The sequence below is a fragment of the Monodelphis domestica genome, chromosome 1 (genome assembly GCF_027887165.1).
Source record: "Monodelphis domestica isolate mMonDom1 chromosome 1, mMonDom1.pri, whole genome shotgun sequence".
In the NCBI taxonomy this organism is placed as follows: domain Eukaryota; kingdom Metazoa; phylum Chordata; class Mammalia; order Didelphimorphia; family Didelphidae; genus Monodelphis; species Monodelphis domestica.
Window position 1 is genome coordinate 128158600 of NC_077227.1, and position 27681 is coordinate 128186280.

Sequence of the window (27681 nt, forward strand, 5' to 3'; positions counted from 1 at the left end):
CACTACACTGGCAAACCCAGAAATGTAACTCTGTTTTTCCCATGGAGATCCACTGTGGTGAGTCTTCTGGGATTGTACTGGGTTGGAGGTCCCTCTGATATTTAATTCACACAAGGCTCTTTCCCTCCACTTTAGAGCTAGATCTTCATTGCCAAATGTGTGGACAATCAAAATAGTCTAACAGTTGTAGGCGCCATGATTTAAGAACATTGACATTAGCCAATCAATAAACACTTATTAAGCATCTACTGTGTGTCATACATTGTGTCAAGTGGCAAAAGATAGAGTCACTGGCCTCAAAGAGCTTACCATCTAATGGATAATCTAGAGCAGTGGTTCTCAACCTTTCTAATGCCATGACCCCGCAATGCAGTTCCTCATGTTGTGGTGACCCCAAACCAAAAAATTATTTTGGTGGCTACTTCAAAACTGCAATTTTGCTACAGTTATGATTCAGAATGTAAATACCTGATGTGCATTATGTATTCTCATTGCTACAAATTGAGAGGTTGAGAACCGCTGATCTAGAGAGATTTCCAAGGAAGGTAACGAGAATGGTGAAGGACTTTAAGATCATGTCATAGAAGGATCAGTTGAAGGAATTCAGAGTTTTATCCTGGAGAAGACACAGAGATTACTTAGGAAGGGTATGTTCAAGTAGCAAGGAAAGGTACTCTTATGAAAGAATTTCAGATGTGTTTGGCCAGAGGTTAGAATAAGGAACAGTGGGTGGAAGCAGGGAATTCAGACATCTTGTTGGGAGAAACTTCCTAACAATTGGAGCTGTCCCAAGTGGAATGGGCTGGTGGTAGTTTCCTCCTTGAATATCTTCATTCAGAGCCTGGATGACAGCATGTTTGGGATATTATGGTAGGAATTCCCTTTGTGTATAGATTGGATCAGACGACTGCTGAAGGCCCTTTCAGTGCTCCAAATTCCTTGATAATGTGATTCTTCCTGGATTTTCTTAACATGATTTCTGGTTTTTCTTTGATCCGTCTGTCTCCTCCTCATTCTCCTTTGCAGGACCATAATCTTTAGGTATATGGGTATGTGTATGTTTTCCTGAGCCCTCTTCTCTATACTCTCCTTCTGGGATGTCCTAAGTTTTTATAGGTTCAGCTATCATTTCTTTGCAATTCTCAGCCCTCATCTTTCTCTTGAGCTCCAGTCCTGCTGGTTGTCTCTACTTTGAGGTCCTATAAGGTATCTCAAACTCAATATGTCCAAAACCAAACTAATTATCTTTCCTCTTAAATCCAACCCACTTCTTAACTTCCTTTTGAGCGCACCAACATTTTTCCAGTCACCTAGATTTATAACCTCAGTGTCATCTTTGATTCTCCTGTTTTCCTTACCATCTCTATCTAGTCAGGTGCTAAATCATGCTAATTTGACTTCTATGTCATTTTTCCCATTTTCTCTTCACATGGTCACCCTCTCATTCAGGCCTTCATTACCACTTCCCTTGATTATTGCAGTAGCTTTCTAATTAGTTTTCCTGCTTTATTTTCATTTCTACTGTGGGTTACTGTTTCCTCCCTTTCCCTCTCTTTTACAGTGTATTTTTTGAGACTTTATGGGTATGAAATAGAACAAAGAATTACCATGGAAATAGTAATGGGTACTTGAAGTATCTATGATTTCATTATCATTGGGAACATACAGTAAATATGTGTAGAGCTCACAAGGACCCAAGAGACAATATAGTCCAATTCCCTAATTTTTATAGCTGAGGAAGCCAAGACTCAGAAAGTTTAAATGATTTCTTAGTAAGTAGCAGAGCTAAGATTTTAATCCAGGTCATATAAATCCACACTTAGCATTCTTGAACTTTGGTCTTCCTAGGTTAGGTCAGAATTCTATCACCGTGCCAAAATATCTTTTTCATATTTGCATGGGTTTGCAATGATTACCCTGAGGAAAATTCCACAATCTTAAAGTACACCTGAGATAACATGTATGTGTGGTATTGAATGGAATAATGCTGGTGAGATTATGGATCTGTTGAATGGTTTAGTTTATTGGCTAGCTAATATCTGAAACTTGTGTGGCTTTTGGAATGATATCCTCAGAAGCTTTCCTTTTTCTCCTTTGAATTTTCTTGTTCCTCCCATAGTCTATCTTCTCTAATGACTTTCCTTCTTTTTACATCCTTCTTATATTCTTTTAAAATATTTCTTTTTCTCTTCTTCATCTCTTCTTCATTTTACAGTATCTTATTTTCTCCTTTTATAAATCCTCTGTCCTAGTCTTCTTTATATTTTTCTAAGTGTTCTCTGCTTTCTTAGAAAAGAGAATTTTTCCTTTCCAGTGTAAGGATTGGCCCTGGCTGGGTAGTTACAAAGATCGCCTTCACACATTTAACATTTAGTTTTGTATCAATCCTGTCTCCTTCTCCTTCCTTTCATTTTCCTAATGAGATTTCCTTTCTGTTCATTTCTCATTTTCTTCTCATTTTTTCTTTCTCTCTGAGTCTCTCTTTAAATAGTTTAAAGAAGACCCAAGTATTCATAAAACATTCCTAACTGTAATTCTGAGGCATTCCATCCCTCTCTCTTCATTAAAAAATGTTTATATTTCTTTAATTTCTCCTTCCTTCCATTGTTCCAAATTTCATCTTCCCTACTGCATTTCCTTTGATGCTTCTGCATTTGGCATTTTCTAGGTTTTTGTGACCCAGTTTTCCTTGCTTTTCTTCTCTGTCTCAGGGAGGGGATGGTCAATTCAGAGCCAGAGTTTGTAGGGAGCTAGATGCACCTTTGGTTTTTCAGAGGACAAAGGGCAGAAAGAAAGAGAAGTAATACTATCCTTCTTGTGTTCTGTCTTTCAAGAGCTGGAAGATCCAGATCCCAAGGGGTGACCCAGTTTTTAGCCTCTGATTATAGAAGAGGTGCGACTAGTCTAAATTACTGCAAAGTACTTTTCAATCAGACACAAAATAGAGTGAGAAATACATTTCCTTTAATGCTTCAATTATTCCAGTCCCAACAGGACATTATTTTTTCTTTTGCCTGTGCTTAAGGATTTGGAGAGCAAGAGTTGGTTGATCAGCGGAAGTTGTATGACTGAGTGCAGAGTTGGTTGGGAAGATTGAAATAGGGGATTTCAGAATTTATCATGGGATATATAAACTGCCCAACTGTTTCCATAATAATTATGATGATCCCTTGAAGTATTTTGAATGCTATAAAATGCTATAAAAATTGACCTAACCTATCTCATTTGATCCTTGTAATAGCTCTATGATGTAATCAGGAGAGGTATTATTCTCATTTTTCGGATGTGGAAATTGAGTGTCAGAGGTTGTGATATCATGGTCACATAGCTAATGTTAAAGTTAAAATTCAAACTCAGGTCTCTTATGTCAACTCTAGGACTCTTTCCAATATGGCTCACTGCTTCTCCCTCCCTATCCCCACCACTTGAGTTCCACAAAGTGAATTAGGTACATAAAGGAGTAACGATTCTTATATATGCTGTGAATGTGGCAAGATATATCTTATCACCTTGCCACCTCTACCTGTCCAGTTGGAAATCATTTCCCTTTCCACACCAGTTACTTGATTTTTACAGGCCTTATAACTATTTGGGGGCTCCATTTGGATAGATGGTCCTAGATAGTAGTTCATAGGTGGGGGAGGGCAAGAATTTTGAAGTATTTATTTCTACAGGACAGCCTCAAATTTAAAATGGAGAAAAAATTAGGCAGAGCAAGTGTGTGATTCATATTTGTTAAGCTTCTAATATGTATGAACTGTTTTGATGTCAATGGATGTTTTATTCAACTGCACTGATTTTTCTTTTGATAATAAAAAAAATTGGAATCTGCTTTGATTTCAGAACAAAATCACAATTGTATGGCATAATGAAAAATAGCATAAATTTGGAGTCAGAAGACCTTAGTTTGAATTCCATCTCCATTATAAAATAACTATGTAAATCTTAGGAAAATTATTTTAAGCTCTTTGGACTTGTTTCTTTATCTGTAAAATGAAAGGGCTGGATTAGATCAAGGTTTCTTAACCCAAGGCCCAAGAACTTATTAAAAATATTTTGATAACTGTATTTCTACATCATTCATTTCCTTTGTGATCTATATATTTTGTTTGATGCATTTGAAAATTCTCTGAGGTGTCACAGATACTAGATTAAGAACCCCTGGATTTAATGATCTCTGGGGTTCCTTCCAGCTTTTAATTTATGAAACAACACCTCAGCATTGTAGGGAATCAGATCCATTTTCTCTGACTTAGTTAAAAAGAGGAAAGAAATAGACACCAGTGATAGCAATTCACAAGGAGGGAGTATGGTACAATGGAAAGAATAGTAATTTGGAGGCAGATGATCTGGGATCAGATCTTACCTTTTCTTCTACTTTCCATGTGAACTTGAACAAATATAATCTCTCTGGGCTTCTGTTTTCTCATATGTAAAATGAAGGGGCTGGCCTAAAAGGTCCCCAAGGTCCCTTCCAGCTCTAAATCTATGATCCTAAAATTCTTTGAGTAAATAAGAAAGCAGAAGCTGTGAAATCAGAGCTTAGATTTCTAGGACCACAATTTCTAACTCTTTGCTTGTTCCCCTGCTGTTCAGTTCCCTCATTAAATTTTCTTCCATTCTGGAATGACTCAGAGGATTTTTAAAGGCTTACCGCTAGAAGCATTAAATGGAGACTAATTGAGACCTAGAAAAATAAAGCCCTTTAACTAAGGTCACATAGCTAATGACAGAGGACTCTTGACTCCCAGTCCAGTGTTCCCTGCAATGCACCTGCTTCTCATTTGACATTTCTTCCCATATTAAAAAAGGAATTGGATTTAGCATCTTTAATATGGCTGCACCACTATAAATCCATCACATAAAGCAAATAGCATATTTTCTAGCTTCTGCTTTCATAGACACACACATAAATACATATGTACCCACATTATTATCATTTCTCTAAAAGTTGTGCTAATTATTATTAAAATTGGAGTCAGTCCAGTTTTATTTGCAGTTAAAGAAGGCACAGCAGAGCCAGGTAAGACAGTGGCACTGATTCAGATACAGTATAAGAAAGGAGTTGTTGGTGGGGGTGGGCAGGGTTGAGTGGAGAGAAGACTGGCAGTGTGAAGGCCAGGCTATGACTTCTAATAAGGGAATTCAGCTGGGTAAGTGGCGGTGTGGAGTAATGGCTCTGGCTTTCTGACAGGTCAGATTAAAGTCAGAATTGTAATTTAATATAAGTTGATTTTTGACCTATGTGAAACCACCTAACCTGATTTTTTAGTATAATCTTTCCAAAGGAGAAAATTAATAGGGAAAACAGATCAAGAAAAGGAAGATTAAAAGAGCCAGAGAGAATTTTGTTAAAATGGTCAAGGTAGATTGAGCCAGATCTTTGGGTAGTCTTTCAGAGGTTTATTGGAAAAGACTGGTTTCCCCTAAAAATCCTCTAGTATTCTGCCAACAGTCAGGTAACACAGTGACGAATTGGCTTTTTTTGACAGAGCCTATTTGTTGCCGTGGCAGATGGTGGCTCTGGCTAACACAGAGAAACGAGTCTTTGCAGAAAGAAGGCAAATGGATTTTTTCATCTTGGCTAGGTAGACGGGTAAGCTTCTCTGATCTCTTCCAACACATACTGGATCTCTCTCCAGCTTCCAGCTGGAGGAAGCATAAATAAAAATGAATGAGCTATAACAACATAAATATTTCCTTTTAAAACTATATCACACAGGTGCCATATGTGATGATGTCGAAATGGTAGATAGGCTATAAATGTTTTGTATATATGGATTCTTTCCCTCTTGTTTTTGGGTCAGAAGTGGTATTACCAGGTCAGAGTATGTACAGTTTAATAATTTTTGGGTATATTTTCAAATTGTTTTCCTGAATGGTTGGTTCAGCACCCTGTAGACAAAAATCCATTTTTATCAATAAATCTGAGAGGGATTGGCCTTTGCTTAGCATCTATCTTTAGAAGAAGAAAGAGGCAAAAGGACTAGCTTATCAGGCACATTTCTCCCATTCATGACCTACCAAACTGGTTGGTAAGAATTATCACTATCTATGATCATAGGATTATCGATTTAAAATAGAAAGGTACTGCAGATGCCTAGTCCAATAATTTCATTTTACAGATGAGGAAACTGATGCTCAAGGATTAAGCGATTTACTAGGTATTACAGGGCTAGTAAGAGGCAAGATTGGAACCCAGGTCTTTCTGGTTCCCAGTTTAGTACTCTGTGTACCTACCCTTTTTTGGAAGTAGGAGCAATCTACTTTTGGGCAGAATAACTTCCATTTAACTTGATTAATGAAGTCTTAATTACTGTGCTAAAAAAATTGGGTATTTTATACCAGTGAAAACCCTAAAGCAGAATTCTCCACTCTTGGGTAAATCTTCTAGAATCAGTACCCAAGAAGAAAAAGGGGAAGATTTCTTCTCTGAAGATCAAGTCTATAAGTTCAGTACTCCTTCACATCCCCCCCCCCCCAATAGTACTCTTTCTCCCCCTTTCCATATCATTCTCAGCTGAAATGCATAACTACAGTTTTCCTATATATAATGAAGGGATTTCAGGGTAGAAATATAGTGTTAGTGATATAAACTATGTGGTTGAAGTTAGCAAAGGTTCTCTACCCTTTTCAGTTTTGAATCATTAATCATTAGAGTTGTAGTTCCTCGACTCATAAGAAATGACAAACAGGATGAGTTCAGAAAAACCTGGAAAGACTTTTATGAACTGATGCAAAGTGAAGTGAGCCGAACCAGGAGAACAATGTATACAGCAACAAATATTATATGATGATCAATTGTAAAAGATTAAACTATTATCAACCAAGCAAATTCCCAAGACATCCACAAGAGACCCATGATGAAAAATGCTATCTACAGTTAAAGAAGAAACTGCTGGAGGCTGATTACACATTAAAGCATGCCATCTTTTACTTTATTTCCTTCATGAGATTTTTTTAATCATCTGTATGATGTTCTTTGTCATGGCATGAGCAATATAGAAATATGTATTGGATGAAAGGACTGGTATAATTTTACATCAGAGTATTTACTTTTTTAGGGTGGTGGAGGAAGAAAATCTAAATACTAAAATGTCAGAAAACAATTGTCAAAAATTGTTTTTATGGGTAACTAAAAAAAAAGGTAAAGATCTTGTGCACATAATATATAGAGTGCTAGGCTTGGAATCAAGAAGACATCTTTTTGAGTTCAAAACTAGCCTCAGACTCTTACTACTTGTGTGATACTGGGCAAGTTATTTAACCTTGTTTGTCTCAGTTCCTCATTTGTAAAATGAGCTGGAGGACATGGCAGACCACTCCAATATCCTCACCAAAAAAAATCCAACCCAAATGGAGATACAAGAAGTTTCCTTCAAAGCTTAAATTAAGCACCGCCTATTGCACAAAGCCTTTCTTAAGCACCCTTTGCTTCTCCCATTGCTGGTGTCACCACTTGAAATTACTTCCTATTTAAAAAAAAAATTAAGAGCTCTTGTCAGCTCAGTGATTTTCCAAGGTAGTGGAAGTGGATGGTCTGACCATGATTCCCCACTGGACTACCCACAGGAAATATTATGGACACTTCAGTAATAGCACTGTGTAATGAAAATTTTAAAAAAAGCACTGAACTTCATGTCAGAACTGGCAATAGAACCATTTCTCTTCTATTAAATGGTGACTCTTATACTATCTACAAATCTCCATCTTTTTATCCTAGTCAGTACTCTGTGGTTTTTTTGGTCTTGGCTATCTGTTGGAAGAGCGTGGACTTTTTCTTGTTTTAAATTGGCTCATCATAGGTTCATTCATTACTCCTCTGTCTTTCCTGAAAGTTCTTTTAGTTCTTTTCCCCACAACTCCATGGCATCCCCATAAGAGATAAATTTGGCTGGGCCTTTCAATTCCCTTTCCTTTGTTTGGGTCACCCAATCCTAGTTTCATAACTAACATTTTTATGAGCAAGGCAAATTCTGCCCTACTAAGTCCCTTGGTGTCCTCCTCCCTTATAAATAAGGAAATAAACATACTCATCACCTACAACTAAATTCTTAAGATCTCCACAAACAGCAAAATCTTTTAAACTTGTACCATACCTAGTGAGAGGAGACAAGTTCTCTCTTAGGTTATAAACAAAAAGGTTACTGAGTCTGAGTTGTGCTCCTGTGGTTCTGCTACCTACAGCACTGGGCTGGCAAGCCCAACAGTGAATAGAAGACAATTCTAACATTTGTATTTTACTCACACCTTCTTGGGTAATCCCTGAGACCATAATTACTTTTGGAGGGAAGGGTATATTTGGCAACACCCAGAAAACCATACCCTCCAAATAATGACAGATGTCAAAGAACATGGCGAGATCGATTTTATTTTGTCAGTGCTGTGGAGCTGATCACACTTGCCAGAAGTGTACTTGTAGCACCCCCTCCTGTCCAAAGAGGCACTGTTTCACAGTAATAAGCACTGGTTAATTTTGCATACTTAAAAAATATGCACTCATATATATTACTAAACAAAGGAGAAAATCATCTTGTTTTTGCCTTCATTGAATCCTTGACTTATGTTTCCTGAGTTCTGTCCAATGGGAACAGCTCTGCATTGATCTGAAGTCAATCTAAAGGTGAAAACTGGAACCAGGTCTCAAGGCAGTCAATTAATTTCTTCATAGCCTCCGGGCTTTTTTTGGGCGGCAACCATTGTGTGGGATGGGTGTATTATCCGTGATTGAGATCACCTCCAGGCCCCCCATGGTCAATCCCTTGATGGCAGACTGTAAAAACACAAAAAAGAGGTCTGACTAGAGTAGAACAATATATGAGAAACAATATAATAACCTATATTTTTCAAAGAGTTATAAGTATTTAAATACTAAGTGGGATTATTGGCCAAGGCAGGAGGATGACAAGTCCCTTTGGATTCTGTTAAGATTTCTTATCCTCAAATTCACTGCCATCTTGTACCTGCCTGTAATTCTACAATTTAAGTATTGCTGAAGGGCAGCCCTGCTTGGTGGAGCTCACAGGAAAAAAAGACTCATCTTTAGAAAATGAGCTTTCCATGAAAGCTTAGTTTTATGTTTCTCCTCATGCTCCTGCTCTCAGCCCAGAAAAACAAATGCTGTAAAGATAAAAAAAAAAGAAAAAAACAAGAATACAACCAGCCACTTACTAAACGCCCTGGTCCCAGGCCTTTCACCACCACTCTGACATGGATCACTCCCTTCGCTGTGGCTTTCTAGAGAAGAAACAAGAGATCAGGTCTCTGCCAATTATGGAAACAATGCCAGAAACTCTAGGTAGATGGAAAACACTGATTCTAGACCAGGGGAACCTATGGTGGGGTAGATAGTAACCTGAGCACTAGGAATGATAAGCACAGGTAAGGGAGGCAAAGGATGAATGAGAGGCAGAGAAGAACTCAAGTTAACGGATCTCTCTTTTCCATGGCCAACACTGACACTTCTTGGTAAATAACAGCACTGCCATCCAGTGGAGATTTCTAAAGATCCCTGAGACTTCCTCTGAGGGAGAAAATGAGTTCCAGCCCATGAAGCCAAGGACTGCTATAGATAGCCCCTCCATGTTGAATAGAGAGAACTTTGGTTTTCAAGTCCATGATGGTCTAAACATACACTGTATGAAGGAACATGGGTTTTGTCTCCCTCAACTTCATTAAAAATGAAAAGCATTTCTTGCACTAAATAAACCATTTGCTGCCTCTTAACCAGTGCTAATGCTAGGGCACATTAGCTAGGCACAACATTTTTTGGTTTCTAAGTGGGAATTCTCCACAGTAGTAAGATGATTAAATGCTAGAAGAAATCGTTAAGTAGCCCAAAGAGGAAAAGTTCTTACCACTGCTGCAGCAATGCCTGCAGTTTGTGCTGCAATCCCTGTGGCCTTTTTTGCATTTTTGAACCCTTCAGTGCCACAAGAAGTTCGGGCAAATGGCTCATTCCTGGAAGAGACCACCTGGATGTGTGTGCTGAGAAAGGCAGATGATGGGCAGAAGTCAAAAACAAATCTTCTAACAAGAAACTTATCTAAAATCACAGTAATAGCTCGAGCTTTTACCTGGTGCTTTATGAATATGAATTCGTTTTATCTTCACAACAACTCAGGAAGTTAGGTCTATTATCTGAATTTTATAGATTTGAGGCACATAGATGTTAAGCAACTTTCCTAGGGTCATACAGCTAGTAAGTTTCTGAGATCAGGTTTTCTGAACTCCGGGGCCCAGTGCTCTATTGACTGTACCACCTAGCAATAATTGCAAATGCCAAAGTTTTACTTTTATAAGCCAGCAAAATCAGAGCTCTAACAGCAAGAATGCCCAATTAGAAACTGGACAGATATATGGCAAAAGAAGCATGTTATTTTCTTCCTTACAATTGCCATTTGGCCAATAATTCAAGAATATTTACTTAAAAAAATTAATTCAACAAACTTTTGGATCTCTTAGTACAAAGTGCTAAACCAGACAAAAAAGATGAATCCTTGTTACTAATGAGAGTCACACACACAAAATACATTTAATACAAAGGTTTTAGGGGCCAGATCTGTGATTTCATCAGTATGTATAAACTCTCATTAATGAAAACGTCCTTTAAAATCTTAAGAAAATCAAGTGAATTTCTCATGGCTCCATGGCTACTATGCATGTGTCACAAGTAGAGCATGAACCCTAAGTCTTCTTAATTCCAAGGTTGGCTTTTTCTTTTTTTTACTATGCCATGTTTCCTCTCACAATATGAAGTAACTTATAAATGCATGTAAGTTTTGAGTAGGGAGAAATCATTTCTAGTTGGTGGCATGAGAAATTTTCAAGGAGAAAATAGCATTTGAGCTGGGCTTTTAATGACAGAATTTCAATAGGTGGTGATGGTGGTGAAAGAGGAATGACATTCTAGTTAAAAGGGAATGCTGTAAGCAAAGGCACTAAGGTGGAAAAGTATGTTTGAGGAATGGTAATTCTTTTTATAGGAGCATAAAAATGTTTTATATTTAATAACAACTTTAAACTTATGGCACCCATTTACATGATAATAAATAGCAGCTTAGGTGGTGAAGTGGACAGAGAGCTAGGCCTGGAGTCAGGAAGACCTGAATTCAAACAGCCTTAGGCACTTGCTAGTCATGTTACCTAGGCAAGTCACTTAATCTTGTTTGCCTCAGTTTATTTATCTATAAAATGAGCCATTTCAGTATCTTTTCCAAGAACACTCTAAATGGGGTCACAGAGTTGGACACAACTAAAATGACTGAACTACAAAAAGCAACTGATATTGAAAAGTATTTTCCAGACATTTATCTTATTTGAACCTTCCAATGCAATATGTTAAATGATTTCAGTCCACAGGTGACTTGCCCTTGATTACAGAGCCAGTGTCAAAAGGATTTGTACCTAGATCTTCCTGATTCCAATTCTACCATTCTATCCATTACAACAGGAGCATCATATAGCTCACAACACTTCCCAGTTTGGTGGGAACCAGACTGAAATATAATTGGGAAATACTTAAAAATAAATGAAAATAATAAAACATGGATAATGCTTAACATGTGGTTTTCTAAATGAACATGAGTGGCTTGTATCTACTTTGAGTTAATATCATTGGATTATAGTTTGTTTCTTAAAAAGAAAAAAGAAAAAAACAACAAAAAGCCCCAAGCAGAATTTAGATGTAACCAGGTTTTAAAAAACAAGCAGTTAAATCTGTTCTCCATTTGACTATTATTATTGAGAAATCATAAATAGCAGCTCAAAGTAAAAAAGGAGATGTATATCAGTGGGTGGTACATGTAGACAACTTCTTTGTTGGAATTTCTCAGTGGTTAGAGGCCACCACTTTTTAATACTGTTAGTGTTGAAATTTCCTCTACTAGTAATCTTTAGCTGTCTACACTGACCAAATTTAACAGGGACTTGTCCAACCCTCTGTTTGTGTGACTACCTGACATTCTAAATGACCCGTTTGGGCCTATTAACTTAGAGCTGGAAGATCTGTAAAGACTCTAGTCAAGATGCCTCATTTTATAGATGAAGAAACCCAAGCCCTGAGAGGCAAAGCCATTGGTTCAAGGTAACACAAAAAGGAGTAAATGTCAGAAATGGAACTCCTGACTCCAAAGCAAGTGCTCTACTCTTAACTCTCATCCCCTTCTCAATCTCTAGTCTCTGTCAAGGGGCTCCTTCTCTGTTGTCTTCCAACATGCCTAAGCCTCCTCCATCCTTTACTAGATTCTAATATTCCTTAAAGCTATTACTTGATATTCCTCCTTTCTTTCTTTAGAAAAGCTGCCTCCACCTTCTTTCATTTACTCAACTGAAAATGCTCTCTCCAAAGTCAACTTAATTCCCATATCTGATGGTCTTTGCTCAATCCTGACCCTGTCTACTATGGAAATTTTCTCATTTCTAGGATTTCATGGCATTCCTTTCACCTGGTTCATCTCCTTCATGTCTGAGCACTCTTTTCAGGCTCTCAGTCATCTCACTTTAGCAGACTTTACACTAAAAAGTACTATTCTGAAGAAAAGAAAAAATACTTAATAACAAACTTCTCTCCTCTTAAGCTACATCACAGCATTTATAAGAGAAAATTACAAAAATTTCAACTTTCATGTTATTTGCAGTATACTATATTGAAGTAAGTTTTAATGGCATATAGTGGTTCTCTTAAAATAAGACAAGATAGAAGGGGTAACAGTGTGAGGAAACTTTCCATTGAATCTTTAGTGATTACCCATAGTGACAAGACACTGACATCAATCCTCCCCATTAACAGATTGTTGACAGTAGCAGAGCTTCCAGACCCAGGATAGGCAAGCACACTCTAGCTTGGGTTGCTTCTTGCTTACTTGTTATATGTTGCCTTAATGTGAGCTATTGGGATTTCTTCATATTTCTTGCCTCCCCATGTCAAGGAGCTCTCTTGGTCTGGAACTGGAGGAAAAATGCTATAAAATAAAAGAAATATATTTAAAGTGCTTGTAACCAAATAAGTATGAATAACCTGTTAACTGAATACTTGCAGGGACTTGCATAAATACTTGCAGTTTTATTATCACTATCTGATTTGTTCTCAATATGCCCATTGGGAGGCAGATACTTAACATTATATTCACTTAAAGAGAAACCAAAACACAGAAATCAAAGTCACATATTAAGCCAGCAGGGAAACCAAGAGACACAGAATCATAGCTAGATTTTTTGTTTGTAGGGTAGTGGGGAGAAGGTCTCTGTTTTGAGGTTTTCACAATACAATACTCTTTCCTGGCTCTCTTCCTACCTCTCTGACTGATCTGGTTTGGTCTCCAGGATCTTTATCCAGGATTGATCCATTAACCCGGGTGTCCCATAGGTCCTCTTTACTTCTCCCTCTAGGCTATTTCACTTTGTGATCTTATCAGTTCCCATAGTTTCAATTACCAACCTAGGGTGATGATTCTCAAATCTATTTACCTTGCTGAAGTTTAGTATCCCATCTCCAATGGCCTACTAGACATCTCAAACTGGATTTCCTATGAACATCTTAAACTCAATACAGTGATCCTTTACCTTTTTGTGGGAGTTATGTTCCAGACACCCCCATGATAGATGAAAATCTGCAAAGTAGCAGGAGAGCAAACTGACCAATGCTACAGTCACTGAACCAATCAGCCCCTGTAATAGCAAGGGGGACTTAGAAAGGGAAGGAACCACTGAACAGCTGTTAGGGGATTGAATTCTATGTGGCACTTCCCTTTTCTTTCACTGAGCTGAGCTGTTACCAATGGAGTCAGTTAGTCTAGACTAAAGGGTAAGTCTGTTCCCCCACAGCCTCCTTAACTGATAGATTGAAATTCCCTTCCTAATACATAGACTCTGAGTCTTGTGAAGGTTCCATGTGCTCTTCTTCTCAACATCTCTTCAAACTTCAACTTACTCTTTGCTCCTGATCATCCCCTTGTTCACACCCCCAGGATACAGAACACAGTGCTGGTGAGGGGCACCTGTGGATCTCCAGCTGTTGGTTAGGAGTTAGTTCAACACCTCTTCCCCACCCTCCCATGTCATCTCTGTCTCAAATCAACTTGGCTTTCCTGAGAGGGCCAGAAGGGGTGGCCTGAGGTCAAAGGGACAGAGCCAGCTGGCTGGCCAGCATAAAGGGGCAATCGGGGGCTCAGCCTCTTGGTCACCTGGCCAGCTGGGCATGATAGGAAAGGGCCCCTCTGTCCCTGGGCCCCACTTCAAGGGGCCCTGCCCCATAAGTGTCCTGTTGATGTTGTGTGTGTGTCTTCGAGAACTCTTTGGCTTCTGCTCCCACCACCCTGCTCTGGCCTGTTCTCTCATCATTCGATGGGACTCCCCTGTGCGCCAGGCCCTGTCCTCTGGCTTCTCTGCTCCCAACACTCTTGCTCACCCACATTCTAGCCTAGTCCTGCCTTCCCCCAGGCTCCCACCCCAGCACCTGTTCCTTCTCCCTTCTCCCTCTGTGGGCAGCCTCCCAGATCAAACGAGTCTCTGCTAGGATCCCTCCACCCTTTGTTCTTGCCCCAGCCTAGCTGTATGTCCGTCCACAGGTCTCATTCCTCCTCATGGTGAAAGCACATCTGAGTCCTAGCTTCCCCCTCTCCCACTCAGAGTGGGGAGGGGGGGGTGACAGGCCTTGGCCCTCCAGTCAGTGTTCTATCCACTGAGAACCCCTTCCTGCCCCTGAGTTCATCCCCAACCCAGAGTTTTGTACAGAAAGGCAGTCTCTCTTCTTAGCCCTCCTGTGCCCCCTGGGGCATGTTACTCAGTCCTGAGTCCAAAGCACATTGCCTAGGCTCAGCTGCTTTCTTGGTTGGGCAGTGGGTGGGTGGGTGGGAGTTCCAGTTGGATTTTTCATTCAATAAACTGGTGGTTTAAAAAAAAAATCCAGTAACATAGCAAAAACTCTGTGATACAGAATTAGATATTTTTTGTAAAAACCTGCCATACAGTGAAGCTGTGACAAATGAAGTGGGATATAGTGAGGTACAACTGTACTTCCAAAATGGATTATCCTTTTTTTTTTTTAAACCCATACCTTCCATCTTAGAATTGGTGTGTTGGTTCTAAGGTAGAAGAGCAGTATGGGCTAGGCAATGGGGGTTAAGTGACTTGCCCAGGGTCACATAGCTAGGAAGTGCCTGAGGTCAGATTTGAACCTAGGACCTCCTGTCTCTAAGCCTGGCTCTCAATCCACTGAGCCGTCCAGCTGCCCCCAGAAATATTATCTTTTCCCCCAAACCTTTCCTTTTTCTTAACTTCTCAATTACTGTTGATGACACTATCATTCTCCTAGTCATTCTCAACTCTTATACTTATACAACCTTATACTCTCAGTCCTCTCCTGCCCAAATCCTATCCAATCAATATCCTTATGTTTGGATTACTGCAATAGCTAGCTGGTTGGTTTGTCTGCCCACTCCATTTCATCCTCCATTCAGATGTTAGTGATCTTTCTAGAGCACAAACTTACCATGTTCATGTTATTCCCCATCCCCTTACTCAAAATGGCTCCCTATCTCCCCCAGGATTACATATTAAATCCTGTTTAACATTCAAAGCACCTCATAATCTGCCTCCTCTTTTCTAGTCTTCCAGTTCCATCTGGCCACTCCCCCACCTCCTATACTGTTTGATCTAATTATCAGCCTCTTTGCTGTTGTTTTCAAAAAGACATCACTTTTTGACTATTTTAGTGGTTGTTCCCCTCTTCTCTACTTCTTGGTTTCCTTCATTTTGCAGCTGAAATTCCCCACAGGAAGCCTTTACCAACCCCCCTTAATTTTAATGCCTTCTCTCCAGAAAAAAAAAATTGTAAACCCTTACCTTCTGTCTTGGAATCAATACTAAGAATTGGTTTTAATGCAGGAGAGCAGCAAAGGCCAGGAAACTGGAGGTAAGTGACTTGTCCAGGGTCAAACACAGCTGGGAAGGGTCTGTGACCAAATCTGAACTGAGGGCCTCTAGTCTCTAGGTCTAGCTCTTAATCTGCTCAGTCACCTAAATGCCTTTCTATCCAGTTTTTTAAAAGCCCTTACCAATACTGTGTATTGGTTCTAAGGCAGAAGAGGGGTAAAGGCTAGGCAATGGGGGTTAAGTGACTTGCCCAGGGTCACATAGCTAGGAAGTGTCTGAGGCCAGATTTGAACCCATGACCTCCCATCTCTGAGACTGACTCTCAACCCACTGGGTCACCTAGCTGATCATTCAGTCAATTGTTTTTAATTCCTCCTGTGATTTATCTCCTTTGTACACGTGATTGTATGGTGCCTCTCTCTTTAAGGTGGCCGGTTCCTTGTGAGCAGGCAAGGTCTTTTCCCCCTTTCATTGCATTATCAGTGCCTGGCACATAGAAGGGGCTTAACAAATGTTTACTGACTGTCTGATTTTGAAGCAGTGAGTTAGAAGGGGCCTTAGTGGTCACTTAGTGATAGTAAGTGGAAGAGGCTGGCTCTGGCCCCACATCTAGTGCTCTATCCATTATGCTCCTGATCCTGACCCTCTGGCTCTCCTTCAGACTGACACCTCTTATTCCTAAGAGGCATAACATGAGTCTGGACCAGTGATGGGACTTTGTCAAAGACCTGCTTCCCCCTTACTCAATGAAGTCAGGAACTGTCCTCTTCTGCAAAGTGAATATGTACTTGGGTTTGCAGCTAGGAAAAGTGGTGGTATACTTTCCTATACCCAGGCACGACAGCTGGGGCAGGAGGAGGTTTGTTTTTTTTTTTTAACGGGTCACTTCGGGTAGGCCTCACCTGAACGTGCTGCGTTTCTGGGCATCCCCCGGTTCTACTTCAGTTTCTTCTTCTGTTTTTTCCACCACCTCCAGGGACCTTTGTGAACCTGTGTGGAGAGCACAACCTCGGGCATCGTTCCGGGCCCTGTGGAAAAGGAAGGGCCCCGTCAGCTCCGGTTCGTGCCACCCCACAACACACCCATCACGACACCGCTGATTCGTAGACCCCAGCCTCCTGGAAGAAGTGAGAACAGACCCTGGGCTCCGGACAAGGATCTGGGGACGGTGGCATGGACAGAGACTGTTCTTACCCCAAAGCATGGGCCCACGTCCTCAGAGGAAAGAAGCGTCGACTCAAGATCCCCAAGACCTGCATAGTTCGTCTGGAGACCTGCGCGGGTCACCCTGCAGCTCCCGGTGTGGGCGGAGCTGCGCCAGCACCATGTACCAGGGAAGGGGAAAAGGAAGGAACAGCGCGGGGGAAATGAAATAATTGCTTTTCCATTCTTTGGCTGCTAGATCTAGACGCTTAATTTCTAATAAAATTAAAATAGCTACAAGTAAAATTTCTTCTGAAATAGTGTATTCTTTTATGAAATATCAGACATACACTCCCCCCTATTTCTTACGAAATAGTTTGTCCTATGGGAAAAAGAAAAACTTTTCGTATCCCCACACCCGCGGTGCCTTGTGGGAAAATAGCAGCACTGTGGAATAGACTCTGCTGGGAAGCGCTGTGCATTGTGGGGAGGCGGGAAGATGGCTGCCCCCATGAGGAAGATGTTGCACGGTACGGCACGGAGTTTGGAGTGTCCGTGGCGTCTGCGGACTCTTTGTGCAGCGGCTACCGCAGCCCCCGCCGCTGCCGCCACTCCCGGCAAGAGCGCAGCTTCTCCGAACGGCGGGTCTCCGTGGCGTCTACTCGGGGCGTTGTGCCTGCAGAGGCCCCCAGTTATCTCGCAGCCTTTGAGCCCTCTGCAGGTGGAGATGGCCGAGCTGTTGGAGCAGGTAGGGCTCGAGTGCTCCGGAGCCTCAGACGTAGTAGCAGGATGTCTTGGCGCAGATGCACGAGAGCCGTGTGACCTTGGGCAAGTCACTTATAACCTTTCTGTGCCTCCGTTTCCTCTTCTGCAAGTAGGCATTCAGAAAGCTAGGTGGCGCAGTGGTTAAGACGACTTGAAGTCCGGGAGACCCAAGTTCAAATGGCCAGACCCTTCTGTACAACTTGCCTCCCCAGGGTTGTTGTGAGGATCAAAAGGGCAGCGCCAATGTTTGCTGTTGTTGGACCCTCTGGTCTTCAAGGCCCCTTCTATTCCTCAAACTAGGATACTTGTACATGAATGACAAATTCATGAAGTGTCCCCATTCTTAGGTTGCTAGTTAAAGGCCCTCATTTGATGACTGTGAAATAAAAGTAAATACCCTCTACTAAGTGATACACTTTGCTCACATTTCAGTAGGCTTTAAGGTATACAATGTGCTTTCCTTGAAACTCTTTGGAGGCAACGAGTTGGCTCAGTGGTTTGAGAGCCAGGCCTAGAGATGGGAAGCCCTGGGTTCAAATATGGCCTCAGATACCTCCTAGCTGAGTGACCTTTAGTAAGTCACCAATTGCCAAGCCCTTACTGTTCTGCCATGGAATCAATACACAGTATTGAGTCCAAGTTGGAAGGTAAGGGTTTAATTTTTTTTTTTAAAGAAAAACCCTGAGAAATATAAGGTAAAGTATCATTAGCCTCTTTTAAAGCTGAAAGAATTGAGGTTCCAAGAGAATGGGTGGCATTTCCAAGTCCATGTAACTAGTGTTAGTTAAACCAAGATTCAAATCCAAGTTTCCAATTTCAAATCTACTGATCTTTCTTCTGCATAGAGTTGTTGTGAGGCCCAAATGTAGTGATTTACAGGAAAAAAGCATCCTGCCAACTCTAAAATATTTTGTAAATAGAGTAATAATTCAAAGGGTACTTTAAAATTTGAAAAGTTCTTTTTCCTCACAGAAACTTTTTGGGGTAGGTATATAAGAATTGCTCTTGTTCTACAGAGGAGTAAGCTATGACTAAAAGAGGTGAATTTTTTAACTCAGGTTTGGAACCCAGATTTCTCATGAGTCCCAGTCCAGCACTCTTTGTACTATGCCAGGCTGCTATTCTGATATTGTAGCCTTGAGACTCTGGAAGTGAGACTTTCAGGGTCCGTTATTTCCATCATTGGGGTTGTTTAACTTTATGTCAAACCTATTTATATGATTCCCATTTCAAAGCAATTTTCCCACTGAAATCCCTCAAAAGACTTTGATTGCATTTAACTTTTTCTTCTTTATATCACAGTTACTTGTATACATGCCTTCACTTGTTCATTCCATTAGATCATAAACCTTTTGAGAGCAATATAACTGTTGTCTAGCACAAGTTGACATTTGATAAATTAACGAAAAGGCACGATTAGGTGCATATTGTATGCCAAGCACTGTGCTAAGAGTTGAGAATATAGGTAGAAAACCGGGTGTCCCTTCTCTCAAAGAATTCACTTTCTAATGGAGAGCGCACACATAGAAGCACTCAATTAGAGTATGTATATATGGAAAGGCCCAGTAGGCTTTAATTTATAGGAGCAGTTTAATGCTAACATCTCCTCTTGTGTATTATTTCCATAGTTGAAATCATTGTCCTCTCTGTCAGTCCATCCTCTACTTCTTGAATGAATAGTCGCTTCCAACCACAAGGAAAGTAATATCTGTTTGAGAACTGGAAGAGGCATGACAATGAATGAACTTGACCTTCATAGGAATAGCAGCATGTTAAATTTTCTAGGTGATCATGTGCCAGGCATAGGCATAAGAGAAGTTGGCTTAGTCAGCAGGCATTTATTAAGAACCTACTCTGTGTGAAGCACTGCTAAGCACTGAGAATATAAAGGCAAAAAGGAAACAATTCCTGTTCTTAAGGCAAGGAGCTTATTCTCTTAGGAGAGACAACATGTATATCTATGTATATACAGGAAAAATATGTAGTAAATAAACAAGAGTTCAGGAGGGAAAGCACTAGCACTTTGGATTAGGAAAGGCTTTGTGTAGAAGGTGGTGTTTGAGCTATGTTTTGAAGAAAAAGAGGTATTCGCTGAGGGAGAGGTACATTCCAAGTATGAAGGATGGCTAACACAAAGATGGAATACTCTGTGGAGGAAATAGAGGCCAGTTTATCTAATTGAACTGGACCATGTAGTACAAGAAGGGGCTTAATGTATAATGCTATTGGAAAGATAGATGGGGGGCAAGTTATGATTTAAAAGTCAAACAGAAGAATTTACATTTGACCCTAGAGGCAATAGGGAGCCACTGGAATTTATTGAGGAGAAAAGTGATATGGTCAGGACTGCATAAAGGAAAATCACATTGACAGTTATATGGAAGATGGGTTAAAGCAGGGAGAAACTTGAAGCAGGCTGACCAGTTAGGAGGCCATTGCAGTAGATCAGACAAGAATAAGTGAGGGTTAAGTTTAGCTTATGATTTAAGGTAATGTGTGTATGAATGAGGAGGTTAGGTGTTAGAATTGTGAGGGTAAAAATGGCAAGATTTGTCAAATTATTGGATATGTGGCATGAGGGAGAATGAGAATTTAAGGATAATGTTAAGGTTCTGAACCTGAAAGACTGGGAAGAATGATGACAGAAATAGGGAATTGGGTAAGTTCATATAGATTGTAGCCCTGGTTTTTGAATTGAGGAAATGATTATCCTACCCAGAATTTCTCATCTCCTTTCCTTTGTAAAAGTTAAATTAGTTTCTCTACTAAAAGTGTTATATTTTTATGAGGTTTATTAAGATTATTAGAAATCAAGAAAAGAAGAAAATATAAAATAAGAAAAGCATGTGCCTAGGGCCCATTAGCCCATTCACAACCTACTCACTACATCTTGCCTGCCTGGTAGAGAGACTCCTGTGCTTAGAAGTGGAAGAAAAGAGGCTCTTGGGAGGCAGAGAGCCCTTTAAATACTAAATTGTGTTCTCACACTCAGGTGAGATAATAGGGAATTCTGGGAAGTACCAAGGACTTCTGGGGATTGAAGTCCAGGGTTCAAACCTTTATTTTACACCTTTAGATACACATTTGTGGTCATCTTCAATTCTAGATATTGAGTATAATATATTCTTGATCACATCATAGTGTGATATTTCTATATTTGAGGATAGTCACCTTTAAAATAACTTCCTATATTTCCATAGAATACTTTATAATTTTCCTGGCTCACATGTTCATTTGACCTTAGAAGTGAACTTTTGGTCCTATGGGATGTACCATAACCTATATATTTTTTTCCTTCTCCATCCTTCCCAGATTGAGGTGGAAAAAAGCCGCTATTCAGATCATGAGATTCGTGCCTTGGAAGAAGCACAGAGACTAGAAAGGAAGAAAGCTGACATTTATGACTCTGATGATGATGATGAAAAAGACATCTTGTTGGTACAAGATTTGGAAGACACATGGGAGCAGAAATTCTTGCAATTCAAACCTGAACCTCGAGTAACAGGTTTGTGTTTATGAAAAGAAAGAGATTTATTCTGATTCCTAAGTTAAGAGTTATGTTAAATATCTCTTATGTAATATTTTTATTTGAATATAAGCTATAATTCTTCCTCAAATAAAAAAATTCTATTAAAAAACCTTAATGTAGTTAGATGTGACCCATATATATATATTTCCTTTCAGAGAGATCTCATTTTAGGTGAAGAATCTGTATTTGGACTAATATGACAAATGCCAAAAGCATGAAGTGAAACTATATATGGGAATAAATTGACCAGCCTATCATTAATGCTCTCTTTTTCTCCAGAAATCAGTCTTGAAACAAGATGATTCATATTGTTCTTATTTTTGTGGACTAGGAATTTGACAGACAGAAAATGTCTGTCATGTCTGAGATTAGTGATGATGTCTAGATGGATAAAGTAGTAATATTTTAAATTAGGGCTGTCAGCACCTCTTTTCCAAAGAGATCAAGGTACTTGACATAACTACCTGAAAGTGGGAAGCCAGTGGCTTGTTTATTGCTCTTATTTCTAGTGTTCCTTAGTGACTGAGCAGAGCTAGGAAAAGAGGATAGTCTGATATTTCAAAAATCGATTGTAAGCTCCCTTAGAACAAGGACCACATCTTTTCCCTCATGTATCTAGTATAGTATTTGTCAGAACATAAATTGTAAAAATTGTTTTTGAGCATTGCTTATTTCTAATTTTCTTGTTTTGGCAAACCACAGTTCTTTTTTCCTCTTTTGTCTCATTTTTACTTTGGCAGAAGCTGATAAAAAAAATGACCAAACCTCATTGCACAGGAAGTTAGATCAGAACCTGGTACTATTGGTCAAGGAGAAACTAGGAGATCAGGAAACTTGGATGCTACCATATGCAGAATGGCAGGTTGGGGAGACCCTTCGTGGAACTGCTGAGCGGGCCCTTGCCACTCTCTCACGTAAACATCCCTCTTTTATTTATGGTTCTTAGTGTCCTGTTTCTGGCTTCCAGTTAAACAGTTTCTAAGGCACTCTCTCAGGGCTGGTTGTGGGTTGTATTTTATTAAAAGTTTTGATTAAGAAAGCAAAGGGAGGATTAACTGGATGGAATGATATCCTTCTCTTCATCCTCTTCCCTGCCCAGGTGATTAGATGACAAAGGTCCTTTTTAAATCTCAGACTCTGATTGCAGGCAAGTAATAGTCTAAGTCCTTGTTCATTTCTGTCTTTTAGTCTCAGTGCTTGGGTCATTAGTGTCCTAATTTTTTTATTCTTGCCTTTCATGGAATGAATCCATAGGATTACTAATCATTAACTCACCATGGTTAACATCCTGTTATTCTCAGGGACCGTATCACATAACCCAATTAATAACTGCAGATATAGTCACACAGACAGAGACCACAAAGACACTGTCCACCTTTTCCTTTACATAGGGGTTAGCAATTCTTGGTACACATTCCAGAAAAAACCTGGGGGCTAATTTTCTTTGGCACAAGGTCTAGTTGCTAATAACATGCTCCCTTCTTAATTTCAGTTTTAGTGTCTAGTGCCTTTGAGAATTGGACTTTACTTTCTACTTGAAAGTTAGTATTTGCTATGAATGAATTCAACTTTACAATGAAATTTCACTTCTGCTATTTATTTTAGCGTCTTGTTCCTCAAACTCTAAAAGGAAAGAGTCAATACATATTTTGTATTTGCATACCTATTTTGTAAAATTCTAACCTTTACTCTATAGCTGCTAGATATTAGTAATAACATACTGTAAGTGGCTTTCCCTATATTAGTAACAGAATGAAATTTAAAACCTGGGTCTACTAATTCCTTGGCCTAGTGTTCTTTTACATTACATGCTGACTTTTAGTATTGATAACTGTGACTCAACACTGAATTGAGTAACTTAGTAAGTAGTAGTATGCTTTCAAGCATTTGTAGTAAGCATGGAAATAAAGTCATGGAAACTAATTTTCAGATTGACCCCACGCATTTATTGACAATGAGATTGCCTTGGTTATAACTTTATGGGTAAAAATAAGAGGTTTCTTAGGACTATATGAAACACAAAACATATTTGTAGAGGGAACAATCCCCTATTTTTTGTACAATTTCTGTCATTTTCTCTGGCTAAATTGAGTCCTTTTAGGAAGATGTCTGGAGCCTCTGGGCATCCATAGATATTGAGATTCCTGTGTTCCCATGTAGTTTTGGTTCTGAGATCCAATGAGGGAAACTTAACTCTAATTTCTCTTTTGTCTTTCTTCAGAAAATAGTGTGGAAGCCAAATTCCTAGGAAATGCACCCTGTGGCTATTACAAGTTTAAGTTTCCCCAAGCTTTTCGGACAGAGAACAGCATAGGAGCCAAAGTGTTCTTTTTCAAAGCTTTACTACAAAGTGGAAATCTCTCTCAAGCCAGGAAGAAGAATGATCATGCTTGGGTCAGCAAGGAGGAACTAGGTGACTACTTGAAACCAAAATATTTGGCACAGGTTAGGAGATTTTTTATGGACATCTGATGGATATACTTGTCCTTGGGACAGACATTTGGACTATGAGCAAGAGGATGTGGCTGTATGTGTGGATCATGATAAAATAAGCTTAGAATTCATAAATAAACCAGTTTCCTACCTTTGTCTCAGCTTGTTTGGAATTTAAGTATTACTGGACTTTATAATCAGCTATTTTGTGAGGCAACTCCCCCTCCTCCTGGCCAATAACCAGCTATGGGTTATATAGGGTGTTTCACATAAACGCTTTCACATTTAATTTACTGGACATAGAGAGGGAAGCACAAAAGACTAAAATGATTACGATTGTGGGTTGGCCTAAGAAATTAAATAGGAATTTTTGGGGAATTTTGCTGAAGTTACAGTTGACACACAAAGGCCAACAGATGATAGAAAAAGTTTAGAAACTCAGAAATGCATATATTATAGTATTATATTGCATATAGTATATATAGAAAATCAGAAATGCAGATAATATAGTATTATAGAATATCAACATTTTATCTTTTAGTGCCAGAAATATACTCAATTTCCCAAATATTACAGTAGTGTACAATAAATATCCAATAAAAAAATTAAATCAGATTTCTTTGTTACAAAGGGAGGGCCAAAAAAAGTTTTACATGGATTTTTCAGGTTGTGGGGGCACTTTGCCCTTATCTGCAATGTGGAAGGGATACCTAGACTTGTATATGTTAGGTATTAGGTATATATTAATTTATAACTACAAGCCAAAAGCTAGGTAAAATGGGTTTTACTTAGGTGAAAATTCCTTGGTCAGTGAGGAATATAGGATTAAATGCAGTTTGTTAGCTCCTTAGTATAGAAGTATTATAGGTAACAGCTATTTGGTAGAGGCATAGGGAACTTAATAGCTCCTTACTCTTGTTTAGAACTTTGTATTGGCCATGCGCCTTCATGACTCATTTAATAATATGGAGAAGCCAGGAGCAGATCCAAGACCCCTTATCTGGTATATTTGATGGTATACAATATGATTTAGAGCAGAAAAAGCTCTACAATAAGGCAACAAGATTGCCCCCAAACAATAATGTCAGTAGTAAACAAGGCAAATTCCTTTATATTTATCATGTTGAAGTTAGTCCTTAGTCTTATAATTCATATTAGGATCCATAGTAGGACTTCGTTGCTTTCATACTTAATAGATCCATTATCTCATTGATGAGGGTATGACCTCCTGACTATGGATTGTAAACCATCCATGTCTTATTCTGTGCAATTCTCTTCCATATTCCTTCATAGAAAATAATTATTCCTTCATAGATATAGGCAATATACTAATAGCCTTCCTTTGGGCCTTCTTAGATTTTGTGGAGATGGTGGATGGACACTGTCTCATTCTTTACTCATCATCATGATGACTAGCCTTTTTTATTTTTTTTTAAATGTTTCCTGAATAATGTATCTTTTGCCTCTTGCACGCTGAATTCCATTGAAAATATACCAGAGTGGGGGCACCTAGGTAGCATAGTAGATATGAGTACCAGGTCTAGAATCAGAAGATCCTGGGTTCAAATTTGACCTCAGACACTTCCTAGCTGTGTGACCCTGCCCGGGGGCCATTAAGCTATGATGTTTTGACATGGTCACTCGTGGAAAACAAGTCACAAAATGGCTCCTAGGAAGCATGGAGACACCCACTCAGCCCGCCTTGTGACTTCTCTCACTAACATCCCCTTATTGTTGTAATTGCTCTTACTTATCCCCAGGAAAAATAGATAAGAGCAATATGCTTGCAGGGTTAATACACATGTCTCACTTTAATCCCCCCAGAATACTACCCCAAAGATCATATTCACAGAATTAAAACCTAAAGAATTTCATGCACCCACTACCCCCTTCCTTTCTCACCCTTAACAGAATCACACTTAGATTCTCCACACCCATTCCAAGCCAGGCATGCCAAGAACATCAATCACCTCTCAAGCCCAGGCCAATAGGACACACTTCACTGATTTGTTATGTTTACAATAGCCAGAGCAATATCACTAAGTGCCAGAGTGAAACAGAGAAATGAAAGTTGGAAATTGAGGAAATTCTTAATTCTAATCTGTCTCAAATTCACCCTTTACCCGGCACCCAGCAGCAAATGTTTTTGTTACTCATCTCCTAAGTAATTCTGATTGATTATGAAAGCTGATTGAAAGCACAATGATTCTCCTAGCTGGTCATCCTACCGGTCAGTGGGAACTGACCCCCTGGTTACCATTCCTGGGTCATTTATCTCTGGCAAGTTTTTCTTGTAGCAACATAGTATGCAAGATAATCATAGAATGTTAATTAAACAATTTGTTAAAAGTTAATGTGTGACACATCCAATTACCTGCAAGAAAGCGTGTATATTGAAAAATGACTATGTGCCAGAAAAGCATGTAACTACTGAGCTATATAATAAACATGAAACCTGTACCTGGCAGAACAGCTTTGTGACACCTGAGCACCATGTCTGAACACTCACCTGTCTCCCACTCATCTTTCGCCTGAATTGCCACACCTAGCCAGAAGCAACCCTTGGCTCTGAGAGACCACAGGCCGGCTCTCGCAATGACCCTGAGCAAGTCACTTTACCCCAATTGCCTAGTCCTTGCCATTTTTCTGTCTTGGAATTTATACTAAGACAGAAGATAAAGAGTTTTTAAAAAAAACATGCTGAAGCATATTTGTATCCACAGGGTGTCTTTCTACTTAACTTTGGGTCACTGTGGCTTTAATTCTTTAGCTAATGTGGCATTCCAAGATAACATTACTAGGAGAATATTTGTGTTTTGTGTTGAGCATCAGTTTGGGATTATTAAAAATGTGGCAATTTTTAAACAATTTCCTCTAAAACAGTGTCTCCTTATCTTGCCCAGGCTGAAAGTTCAGGGACCACTCATAGGTTCAGTCCCACTGCTGATTGGCACAGAACCTTGGACTTGCTTTCCTGAAATTGTTTGCTTCTCCTTTGGCAACCTTGAATCCCCCTGCTCCTGGAGATTCACCATATTAATACCAGACTCAGTGTGGACATCCAATCAGCTTAGCCTACAGAATCTTAGAACTCTAGGGATGAAATGATCTGTTAGCTTTAGCTATCTGGTACCTGTAATTAAGTGTGCTTCATTCCACCAGGCTTCTGCAATTTCCCTAAACAAAACTCAGCTTCCTTTCTTCTAGTCATTCCAAGGTCCAATCTACTTGTCCCTATGCACTTCTTGTCACAGATATACATATGTTAGTGTCAATTAGTTGCATCAGTGCTACTCAACTGGCATTCCAAAAGTAAGTGAACAATAGACTTTTAAAAATCCATTTAGTTTTTCTTACATAAGCTTTTTTAAATTTTAATTGCTAGTAGCTTGAACAATCATGGATCTCAGTGAAATGACTTTGTAATATCTCAAGGCTTGGCGTAATCAGCATAGTAGGAGCTGAAGAACCTCAATGGACTTTACATTTGACATCCTCCATGACAGTGGTGAATATATTATAACACAACTACAAGTATCATTATCACCCTGTCTGAGTCCTTTCCATTACCAATCATTGACCAGCAGCACCACCTTACTCAGTGACTTCATGCTTAGTTTACAGTCTTTCGAGCCTTTGATGAATTCAATATTTTTACATTGGCTTCACCTTCCATAGCTTTCTTGTCTATTTTATCTCAGCCATGCATGAGAGATTACCATGCCTTAAAACCTCACCAATGTGTAAAAAGATTCTGTTAAATGCTGTTACTGCTTATGTGGTTATATTTCTCTCTAAGCCTCCACCTCTTCAGATACATAATTCCCCAGATTTTCCTTCTCCCTGCCCATTATCCCTTTTTTTGACTTTCTTCTCTTCAGTCTTGATGCTACAGTCAGTTGTTCCATCAATTCACTATTTTCCCCCTTGACAGCCTT

At 39.4% G+C, this 27681-nt stretch overlaps 2 protein-coding genes across 6 annotated transcripts; one reads left to right on the top strand and one right to left on the bottom strand.

The window, feature by feature from the left end:
• Positions 1–8355: 8355 nt before the first annotated feature.
• Positions 8356–17452, bottom strand: MRPS11 (mitochondrial ribosomal protein S11). 3 transcript variants are annotated; one of them, XM_007479380.3, is made up of 6 exons: positions 17068–17452; positions 16776–16901; positions 12864–12962; positions 9858–9987; positions 9172–9237; positions 8356–8773 (listed from the first exon to the last, which is right to left on the bottom strand). In XM_007479380.3, the coding sequence occupies exons 1-6, from the start codon at positions 17130–17132 to the stop codon at positions 8666–8668; spliced, it is 594 nt and encodes a 197-aa protein (XP_007479442.1). In that variant the 5' UTR covers positions 17133–17452; the 3' UTR covers positions 8356–8665. The 3 variants fall into 3 exon arrangements, with proteins under 3 accessions (XP_007479442.1, XP_007479443.1, XP_056662691.1); XM_007479381.3 differs by lacking the exon at positions 9172–9237 and having other exon boundaries at positions 17068–17220; XM_056806713.1 differs by having other exon boundaries at positions 8356–9237; positions 17068–17220.
• A 63-nt stretch (positions 17453–17515) lies between these two features.
• Positions 17516–23904, top strand: MRPL46 (mitochondrial ribosomal protein L46). 3 transcript variants are annotated; one of them, XM_056806710.1, is made up of 5 exons: positions 17516–17764; positions 21094–21286; positions 22051–22224; positions 22410–22457; positions 23532–23629. In XM_056806710.1, the coding sequence occupies exons 1-4, from the start codon at positions 17516–17518 to the stop codon at positions 22415–22417; spliced, it is 624 nt and encodes a 207-aa protein (XP_056662688.1). In that variant the 3' UTR covers positions 22418–22457; positions 23532–23629. The 3 variants fall into 3 exon arrangements, with proteins under 3 accessions (XP_056662688.1, XP_007479444.2, XP_056662682.1); XM_007479382.3 differs by lacking the exon at positions 22410–22457 and having other exon boundaries at positions 23532–23904; XM_056806704.1 differs by lacking the exons at positions 22051–22224; positions 22410–22457 and having other exon boundaries at positions 23532–23904.
• The last annotated feature ends 3777 nt before the right edge of the window (positions 23905–27681 follow it).

Excerpts from the sequence above, each read along its gene's own strand:
- MRPL46 (XM_007479382.3), top strand. The coding sequence starts at position 17,516 with ATGGCTGCCCCCATGAGGAAGATGTTGCACGGTACGGCACGGAGTTTG. Across the intron at positions 17,765-21,093 it reads TGGCCGAGCTGTTGGAGCAG|ATTGAGGTGGAAAAAAGCCG; the intron begins GTAGGGCTCGAG and ends CATCCTTCCCAG. Across the intron at positions 21,287-22,050 it reads ACCTGAACCTCGAGTAACAG|AAGCTGATAAAAAAAATGAC; the intron begins GTTTGTGTTTAT and ends TTACTTTGGCAG.
- MRPS11 (XM_056806713.1), bottom strand. The coding sequence starts at position 17,132 with ATGCAGGTCTTGGGGATCTTGAGTCGACGCTTCTTTCCTCTGAGGACG. Across the intron at positions 9,988-12,863 it reads ATTAAGGCAACATATAACAA|CACACACATCCAGGTGGTCT; the intron begins GTAAGCAAGAAG and ends TGCCTTTCTCAG. Across the intron at positions 9,238-9,857 it reads CAGGCATTGCTGCAGCAGTG|AAAGCCACAGCGAAGGGAGT; the intron begins GTAAGAACTTTT and ends TTTCTTCTCTAG.